We start from the raw sequence: 10,032 nt of genomic DNA, 5'->3' as shown, positions 1-10,032 counted from the left end.
AACAGATTAGTAACGATGCGTCATGATTGGACCAGAACTAGAAGCGTTCAGCGGTGCGCGCACGTACAGGTTTCTGCCGGATGCGATCAAAAACAAGCAGCACCGACGGTTTATACGATTGGTCATAAAGCTTGCGATCGGCGCCATTATTTTCCCCCCCTTGAAACAGGTGGGCGAAGGGTGCTACCGCAATGTGCAACAGCATAAAACATCTTCGAGACCGTCTATGTCCCCTGCTTCTATGTTGGCTGAATCCGCGATGAAGTCTTTCGTACGTCCCGTCGCTTCGTTTGTTCCCCGGGGGGTTTTTTTTTGCACCCCCAAGAGTCAAGGTCCTTCAGAGTAATCTAGGCTTTCTCCACTTAGTTGCCCTTCGAAAATCACTTCCTCGAGCACCCGAGGCACAAGATGCCTGAACATGTCAACCCGCTGCTGCTTGCTCGGTTAAGCGGGCTAGCGTTCCCAAAACTTAAAACGCAATAACCTTTAGAAATGTTTTTTACTGCTCTTAATGAGTTGCTAGAGGTCGCATAAAACATTTTCGAAGACGTTTATGCCCCCAAACGGCAATGCTGTCTGAATCCGCAAACCAAAAGTTCATGTTTTTTCGTCGGTCCGTTTTGCGTTGCTAATTATCGAAATTTTTGCACCCCAAGTGTTGTCTCCCTGAGTGAGTGGTACGTTTTCTCCCGAGCGTTCGTTTTCTCTACAACTACAAGATGCTGTGTCCGTGAGACGTTAAGGGGTCAAGGCATTGCTTTCGGCCAAAGCCAAATTCATCTCCAGCGAACGATTGCAAGCGTGAGCTCAACCGATAGTCTGAACCGTTCAATAAAGCAAGCGGCAGACGTGTAGCTATTACCATGAAGTAATATTTTTTCCTCCCTGCTTCACTCTACTACAACCCACCCCCCCACCCCCCCCCCCCCCCCCCCCTGTTCGACTGCATCCAATATCGTGCAATTAACTTTTATGCATCTCCTCAACATTCGGTCTCGCCTCGGACATTCGGTCCAATATCCTACCCCCCTCGCTCCCCCGCTCCCTCAGCGACCCCCCACCCCCCTTATAAACTTCAACTTCAAAACTCCGACAGCGCAAAACCCCGAGGTGAAAGACTGGCACAAAGGACAAAATAATAATAAATCTTGTGGAAAGCAAAACCAAAAACGGCAAGCCCTAAGCCTCCCTTTTGTTGGCGGCCGACGTTGCTGATGCGCAAATGTAAGCCGTAAAAATCGCCGCAAACGGCGCAAAGCTCATAAAAATCGCCAACACGTACGAACGCGCTGTTCGGCTACACTTGTGGGGATCGGGCGAATGGGTACACTACAGGGCGAGAGTGGTAGTAGTGTGAGCACCGCAAACCGGTCACCTCTAACACAAAGCACTCACCGAAAGCGGCACAGTTGACTACTACCAGTACGTATGCCTGACGCGCAGCAGCGATCGGTCAGTCATCAGTGAGCGTTCAAACGTGTCGGTCGCAGTTCTCCGTAGTGAAGGAAATTCGTGTTAAAGAAAAACAAAAGTCCTAAAAAAGACAAAGAGTGCAAGATGGAACCTAGAATCGGTAAGCAGAAGGGCAACTGCCCTGTTGTGAGTGTGCGTGCGTGACTAATGAATATCGGTGTGATTCTTTTGTTTGCGTTTTTTGTTATTTTTTTGGCAGGACTCTACGATTGGAGCCTGCTGCGGAGTATCATCGTGGATCAGATGCGGGAGGAAAAGTGGACCATCTACGTCGGCAATCTGTCGAAGCGGATGACCTGGCTCGGGATTGTGAAGATGTTTAGCAAGTTCGGGCTGGTGACAAAGTGTGTGTATCCGGTGAAGCAGCGTGGAGGGTTTATGGGATTCGCCCTGATCTCGTACCGCGATCAGGCGGGTGCGTACCGGGCGGTGGTATCGTGCAATGGCCGCGTTCACAACGGGTATCGTTTGTGTGTGGCTGCCTCGTTCGCGATTGCGCGCCCGCTCCCTTGGGCGTGCGAACTGTACGTCACCAACTTTAGCCTGTTCGTGGACGAAGTTGTGCTGGGGCGCGTGTTCGGGAGGATGGGTGCGACCGGTCTGAAGATCCGTTGGAGCGCGTACGGGTATCGGTACGCTACCATCATGTTCGATACGCCAGGCGTTACGCGCCGGGTGCTGGAAGAGTTGAACGGTGTCGAGTTCGGCGACGGGTACAGGCTGAGGCTGACCTATACCAGTGACGCGGGCAACTGTGCACCGGTGTCGCCCGGACAGTTCCGGCGGGAGCAGCTCATGCGCCGGGACGGTGGCTTTGTGCGCATCGTGAACCTGCCCGAAACGGTGGACGAATGGCAGCTGTCCGCGATGTTCGAAGGGTTCGGGCCCATCGCGTACGTGCTGATACTGCGTGCGTTCGAACAATCCACCGGATGCGGCATAATCCGGTACGCCGAGGTGCAGTGTGCGTGCGAAGCGGTGAGCGTTATGGACGGTACCAGGCGGAATGGCAAGCGGATCCGGGTGAAACAGCTCACCGAAGACAAGTTTGGCGGCCATTGGGCTATGTAAGTAACCGCCGTTGGGTTGGGGATTGAGGTTGAGTGCTGACGGGGGGGGTGATTTTTTTTATTTTTTTTTTTTTGCTGCTGCTGCAGTCCGATAGATGCGAAGCCGCGCACCGACAGTGACAGTGACTGCAGCTCGGAAGATTCACCCGTGGAAGATATGCCGGACGATGGCTTTGATGAACCGCTGACCAACGTGGTGCGTGACATTGATTCCAGCCTCCAGCAGCTGACCGTGCAAGACATTCCGACCTTCGCGCCGAAACCGAAGCTGGTCGTATCTGTGGACAACGGTAAAACGCTCCGGTAAGTATCGCCGGTCAATGCTGGTCGCTTTGGAAAGGTTTTTGAATTTTCCAGTGTGTCGTCCCCATTTTACAGCCCATCGGAATGGGAGATCTCGAAGGTACGCCATATTTCCGATTATTGTTATATACCCACACCGCAATATGTGAATCGCCAACCCGGACGTACAGGCTTGGAAGAACTGTGCAATTCAAGATGGCAAGGTATCAGAGAATTTATTGTCTCCTTGATGCATATACCTTACATAACAATGGACAACTGTGTACTGCCCGGACTACAGTTAGCAAGCTCGACGATGGCTCCTCACCAGCCTTTTGCTTCAAGCATCTATGTTCAGTCCGCAGGACAGTCAGCAAGCTCGACGCAGGCTTCCCGTCAGCCTTATGCTTCATCAAGCGGCTATGTCCCGCCCGCAGAACAGCCAGCAAGCTCGACGCAGGCTTCCCGTCAGCCTTATGCTTCATCAAGCGGCTATGTCCCGCCCGCAGAACAGCCAGCAAGCTCGACGCAGGCTTCCCGTCAGCCTTTTGCTTCATCAAGCGGCTATGTCCAGTCTGCAGGACAGTCAGCAAGCTCGACGAAGGCTTCCCGTCAGCCTTTTGCTTCATCAAGCAGCTATGTCCAGTCTGCAGGACAGTCAGCAAGCTCGACGAAGGCTTCCCGTCAGCCTTATGCTTCATCAAGCGGGTATGTCCAGTCTACAGGACAGTCAGCAAGCTCGACGAAGGCTTCCCGTCAGCCTTATGCTTCATCAAGCAGCTATGTCCAGTCTGCAGGACAGTCAGCAAGCTCGACGAAGGCTACTCATCAGCCTATTGCTTCATCAAGCGGCTATGTCCAGTCTGCAGGACAGCCAGCAAGCTCGACGCAGGCTTCCCGTCAGCCTTATGCTTCATCAAGCGGCTATGTCCCGCCCGCAGAACAGCCAGCAAGCTCGACGAAGGCTACTCATCAGCCTATTGCTTCATCAAGCAGCTATGATCTGCCCGCAGCGTTCATGTCGATGGCTCCCAGTCAGCCTTTTGCTTCATCAAGCATCTATGTACTGCCCGCAGTACAGCCAACAAACTGGACGTTGGCTCCCCGTCAGCCTTGTGCTTCATCAAGCAGCTATGTACTGCCGGAAGTACTGTCAACAATCTGGACGATGGCTCCCAGTCAGCCGGCAGTTGAGTCAGCAAACTCGTGGATGGCTCCTCATCAGCCTTTTGCATCATCAAGCGGCTATGTACTGCCCACAGTACAGTCAGCAATCTGGACGATGGCTCCCAGTCAGCCTTTTGCTTCATCAAGCATCTTTGTCCAGTCTGCAGGACAGTCAGCAATCTCGACGATGGCTCCTCATCAGCCTTTTGCTTCATCAAGCATCTATGTCCAGTCTGCAGGACAGGCAGCAATCTCGACGATGGCTTCTCATCAGCCTTATGCTTCATCAAGCATCTATGTCCAGTCTGCAGGAGAGTCAGCAATCTCGACGATGGCTCCTCATCAGCCTTATGCTTCATCAAGCATCTATGTCCAGTCTGCAGGACAGTCAGCAATCTCGACGATGGCTCCTCATCAGCCTTATGCTTCATCAAGCATCTATGTCCAGTCTGCAGGACAGTCAGCAATCTCGACGATGGCTTCTCATCAGCCTATTGCTTCATCAAGCAGCTATGTTCTGCCCGCAGCGTTCATGTCGATGGCTCCCCGTCAGCCTTTTGCTTCATCAAGCATCTATGTCCAGTCTGCAGGACAGTCAGCAATCTCGACGATGGCTCCTCATCAGCCTTATGCTTCATCAAGCATCTATGTCCAGTCTGTAGAACAGTCAGCAATCTCGACGATGGCTTCTCATCAGCCTATTGCTTCATCACGCGGCTATGATCTGCCTGCAGCGTTCATGTCGATGGCTCCTCGTCAGCCTTTTGCTTCATCACGCGGCTACGACCCGCCCGCAGTACAGCCAGCAAACTACTCGTCGATGGCTCCTCGTCAGCCTTTTGCTTCATCACGCGGCTACGACCCGCCCGCAGTACAGCCAGCAAACTACTCGTCGATGGCTCCTCGTCAGCCTTTTGCTTCATCACGCGGCTACGACCCGCCCGCAGTACAGCCAGCAAACTACTCGTCGATGGCTCCTCGTCAGCCTTTTGCTTCATCACGCGGCTACGACCCGCCCGCAGTACAGCCAGCAAACTACTCGTCGATGGCTCCTCGTCAGCCTTTTGCTTCATCACGCGGCTACGACCCGCCCGCAGTACAGCCAGCAAACTACTCGTCGATGGCTCCTCGTCAGCCTTTTGCTTCATCACGCGGCTACGACCCGCCCGCAGTACAGCCAGCAAACTACTCGTCGATGGCTCCTCGTCAGCCTTTTGCTTCATCACGCGGCTACGACCCGCCCGCAGTACAGCCAGCAAACTACTCGTCGATGGCTCCCCGTCAGCCTTTTGCTTCATCAAACTACAAGGGCTTTGGAGATGGTAAACGATATAATTGAATGAAAAATTTTGCTTACATGAAACGAATATATTTTGTAGGGTAAGTTGGGCGTTGGTGGGAGCATTCAAGTATTAAATGACAATTCTTATACACTTTTTTTTTAAACAAGTCTAGCTTCTTCGGAAATCTTTGTGCTTTACAGTCATAACAAAATCGGGAATGATGTCTTCAATTTCGGTCAGCACACGATTCAAAAGTCGGTGAAAAGTGGGAGGAAAAACAAATCTAAATTTGAGAGACTTGTCGGCAGTTTTACGCAAACAAAACATATATACATTTTAGGATAAGCGATTGGTGGTGGGAATATTTAGCATTAAGTGGGATATTATATTTACCAAGATATATTTTATAGAAACATACACACACACACACACAAACACGCTTTATATAAACTCAATAAATAAGAAGGCACTCAGTGACAAAAAAATCGATCGCAGTTTTTATTTGCTTTCTCATAAATCAATGTTCCAGCTAAAAAATATCACAAGACCTCATCTCGCCCGGAAACCATCGTAACTTGAGAATGAGCTATAAATGTATTCAACGCATTGCCACCATTGAAAACCGTTTCCAGACGATGACTCATTGTGCCTCCAAGCTCACATTTCCTTACGGCGACATATGCACGATCACACTGCAAAAAAAAATGTGGCAACGAGTGCTCGGGAGTGCCCGTTGCCTGTTCAACGGCACAAAGGAAATCGAAGCGGTTCGGCGCGGCACACCTCACCAACACACCGATACTGCCCTGTGCTGCACGTTTTATCGCAGCTGTAGTTGCAATTTTTCTCCGATGGCTTCCGAAGAAGCGATGTTAGCACTCGTGATCGGGGTATGATCATCCGGCTCAGCTAAATTCCTCTGCGGAGTCCGGTGGAAGAGACGGTCGGTATCCGGGGTCGGGTATCTCCAGACTCTCCCCCACCCGACGGTGATCTCGCGAACGTTCAGCCAAGTTAAAACAAAAAAAAAAACAGTCGACGAAGATGTGTGGAACTCAAGATAAGGAGGAAAAAAATCTATATAGTTTGACTAGTAACTGGAGACATCCTCTGACGACGATGACCAATCTCAAGGTTTCCTGCAACCCGAGGACTTCAGTCCAATCTCCGGGGGGGGGGGGGGGGGGGCAGCAGCGTTACGAGAAACCCAGGAAAAAACGATTACACAAAGAAATGTGAGCGAAGGGTGAGAAGGGGGCGGTCGAGTTGCCTGTCGAAGGGGAGGTTCTAAAGCGGAGGTGTCCAACTCATTCGCTTCGTGTTTTGATCAAAACAATCGAAGCTGTTCCTGCCGAGTGTTTGACAGGTCTGTTGAGCTAGTGTTGAAGTTGCATGCGAAGTTGTTGCGAGTACATTCCAAGCTAGTGCAGTAGTGTTTGTGGAAGAATATGCTGAAGTCATCTACACTCGCGCTCGTCTAAATTGTACCAGCTCCGGAATTAGTGTTAGCGATCAACTGTATCTTGGTTTGGCACAAGGACTAGATTCTTGCGCTTGGTCTTGTGACTTACATGGTCCATAAGTAATTGAGCAATTTTGTAAGAACTTCAAATTTTTCCTCTGTCTCAAATGGCACGTCACCAACTGTGTTTCACCCACAAACGCACACTACTAAGATGGTGCGTACGATCGCGTAGTGTATAAATAAGGGTAGCTGCGTACGTTCGTCACATTACTCATTCGAACGTCGAGCGTGAACGATTAAGTGAATCGGTGCCGTTAGAAAATTGTAAGCAATCGTATCGGAACTCTTTACCAGTGCGTATCGTTGTACAAGTGCGTGGCGAAAATCGCGAAACCCCGTGAAACCATGACGAACACGCCGGAAAAAGAATTGGAGCGCTTGGACCTGGGAGATTTGTTTGTCTGTCTACCGTTGAATATGGCCGATTCGTGCGATTCGGACAGTGTGACCGTGGTTGAGGGAGGCGAACCTCGCGAAGGTGCTGAGCAATCCGGTGAACGTGATCGAGTTGAGGAGAATATGGGACTCGCTGGCGATGGTGTGGAGGTCTTCGGACCTGATGGTGGGGGACATGGCGATTCCGGCCCGGAAGATTGCTTGGACTGTGAGGGGCCTCCGTTCTATGTGGAGGAATCGTGCGATCTGGACAATGAGGGTCAGGCTGAGGGAGACGAACCTCGCGAAGATGGTGAGCAATCCGGTGAACGTGATCGAGCTGAGGAGAATATGGGACTCGCTGGCGATGGTGTGGAGGACTTCGGACCTGATGGTGGGGGACATGGCGATTCCGGCCCGGAAGATTGCTCGGACTGTGAGGGGCCTCTGTTCTATTTGGAGGAATCGTACGATTCGGACAGTGTGACCGTGGTTGAGGGAGGCGAACCTCGCGAAGATGGTGAGCAATCCGGTGAACGTGATCGAGTTGAGGAGAATATGGGACTCGCTGGCGATGGTGTGGAGGTCTTCGGACCTGATGATGATCCGTGTGAAGGGCCTGGCGATGCCGGCCCGGGATATTGCTCGGACTGTGAGGGGCCTCCGTTCTATGTGGAGGAGCCGTGGGATTGGGACAATGAGGGTCAGGCGGAGGGAGGCGAACCTCGCGAAGATGCTGAGCAATCCGGTGAACGTGATCGAGTTGAGGAGAATATGGGACTCGCTGGCGATGGTGTGGAGGACTTCGGACCTGATGGTGAGGGGCATGACGATTCCGGCCCGGAAGATTGCTCGGACTGTGAGGGGCCTCCGTTCTATGTGGAGGAGCCGTGGGATTGGGACAATGAGGGTCAGGCGGAGGGAGGCGGACCTCGCGAAAATGGTGAGCAATCTGGTGAACGTGATGGTGTGCAGCTCTTCGGACCTGATGGTGCTCAGTGTGAGTGTAAGCAGAACGCATACCACCCGGACAAGTGTTGGGATTATGAGGGGGCTCCATCGTACGAGAAAGAAGTGTATGATCCGAACAACCAGAATCCTGACCGCAATGACAGTGGTGAATACAGTGCCGGTGACATCAACGCAAATGCTTCGGCGCACACGGAACCAGCGGACCAGGGTATGCAGGACATTGGTCCGGATGCTGCTGAATGTGCGGAAGCAGGAATCCTCGCCATGCTGCCCTTGTTGGTCACACTTCCGTGGAACCCGGAACCGTTCTACCCGGAAAATGCGAACCAAGCAGCGGGTGGCGAATACTATGAGTATGCCGATCAGTACAGTGATCAAGAGGTCGAATCCATTACCGATGAGCAGGCTTCCGTCCTGTCGGATAGTGACGCACCCGAACATCTCGCTGACGGTGGTGTGCAGCAGGAAGCCGCACCTGATGACGCGCAAAACCTGGCGCAGGAGGACGGCAAGGAAGACTGTGCTGGTGCGGTCGGTGACGCTGAACCCCAACCTGGCTGGAAGGATCGCAATGACATCCCGGCACCCATCCCGACCACAAGCCGCCTGCTTCCACCACTACCCCCACTGGGCAAAGTGCCCGAGTTTTATCTGTAAGTATTTACCCCGGGGTTTATTTTTTGGCGCTGTGTGTGTGTGTGTGTGTGTTTCATCCATTGCGTTTATATGTTGTGACTACGCAGGGACAGTGACTGCTCGGGCGGAGTCAGTGAGGACTCTTCTGAGGACAACGATGACTAAGAGCTAGCATTCGCTGGTGCAGGGTGTGAAAGCCGTCCGGACGTGATGCTGCCCGCAGGAGAAGCCGCATACATACTGGCAACGAGAAGTTCGTGATGTAGTCACACTCCAGGGATCCGTTCAACGTGCAGTACACGTCTGAGGCTGAGCGCCATTTTTGTAAAATAATTTAAAATCGATAACCATATATTTTGTTTGATTTCTAACAGTCCTATGTTATTGTTTGATCTTGCACGTCAAGATACCTTTATTCTTCATATTATTTTGTTGATGTAAGAGTTGTATCATATAAACTAGAATTAAGACGAGAAAAGCCACAAAAGTCAATTTAGCAGCACAGTAAAAATTTGGACACAGAACATCAAAATTGAAATAGCTACCCACAATAGGCAGATGAGAAGCTCCCAAACCAAAAACCATGTAAAGCGGGCGTAAAATTCAATTCAAAATTCCAAAAAAATCAATACGAAAAAACCAAAATTCGGCATAAACCTTTCGGCAGGGGCGGTAAATCATTGACGCAAATAAAGAAACACTCTAAATTGGCAAACCGTCTCGTCTCATGCTTTGCCACATTCGAATTTCATGAATGGAAAGAAGCTAGTTGATTATCTGCTATCTTACGCTTCGATTCACCGCCTTTTTTGTTTTCAGCGTCGTTGTTGCAGCAGGCAATTGATTGCTGCACGTCACTTGAACCAGCGAAAAGAAATAAAATCGAAAGTGGTCATTCGTGGGCAGGGTGGAATGAACGTGCACGAGCGAAGCTGGCTCAAGATGGTTTGCAGCGAAACACGGGTCGAATTCCGGGATGTGATAAGTGAAAGTATTACGATAGATGAACTCCTATCCTTCAATGGACAAAACAGTATCGGTAGGTTTTTTTTTCTTTATTTCTTTTACAAAATAGCGAACGACAGCTAAAGGTTTAGAATCATTGTGGACGAAGTGGATGCTTCTTTGCATCAGTGATTTATCCTCTAAAAAAAATCCGAGCGCACGAACCAAACACGAAAGACGATCTCGCTTCCCGATTCACACGGTTCACGGTGCCCGTTATCCTTGTTCGGGTTCGGATGAACAT

General features: G+C 51.0%; 2 protein-coding genes across 3 annotated transcripts; both read left to right on the top strand.

The window, feature by feature from the left end:
- Positions 1 to 1,417: 1,417 nt before the first annotated feature.
- LOC118504357 (polyadenylate-binding protein 7-like) lies at positions 1,418 to 5,760 on the top strand. 2 transcript variants are annotated; one of them, XM_036038753.1, is made up of 4 exons: positions 1,418 to 1,573; positions 1,673 to 2,540; positions 2,631 to 2,846; positions 2,922 to 5,760. In XM_036038753.1, the coding sequence occupies exons 1-4, from the start codon at positions 1,558 to 1,560 to the stop codon at positions 5,329 to 5,331; spliced, it is 3,510 nt and encodes a 1,169-aa protein (XP_035894646.1). In that variant the 5' UTR covers positions 1,418 to 1,557; the 3' UTR covers positions 5,332 to 5,760. The 2 variants fall into 2 exon arrangements, with proteins under 2 accessions (XP_035894646.1, XP_035894654.1); XM_036038761.1 differs by lacking the exons at positions 2,631 to 2,846; positions 2,922 to 5,760 and having other exon boundaries at positions 1,673 to 2,624.
- A 1,269-nt stretch (positions 5,761 to 7,029) lies between these two features.
- Positions 7,030 to 9,498, top strand: LOC118504353. The gene is made up of 2 exons (XM_036038740.1): positions 7,030 to 8,800; positions 8,891 to 9,498. The coding sequence occupies exons 1-2, from the start codon at positions 7,146 to 7,148 to the stop codon at positions 8,946 to 8,948; spliced, it is 1,713 nt and encodes a 570-aa protein (XP_035894633.1). The 5' UTR covers positions 7,030 to 7,145; the 3' UTR covers positions 8,949 to 9,498.
- Positions 9,499 to 10,032: the final 534 nt, after the last annotated feature.

The sequence above is a fragment of the Anopheles stephensi genome, chromosome X (genome assembly GCF_013141755.1).
Source record: "Anopheles stephensi strain Indian chromosome X, UCI_ANSTEP_V1.0, whole genome shotgun sequence".
Taxonomy (NCBI): Eukaryota; Metazoa; Arthropoda; class Insecta; order Diptera; family Culicidae; genus Anopheles; species Anopheles stephensi.
Note: the sequence above shows the minus strand (reverse complement) of the source record. Positions and strands in the feature narration are given on the sequence as shown.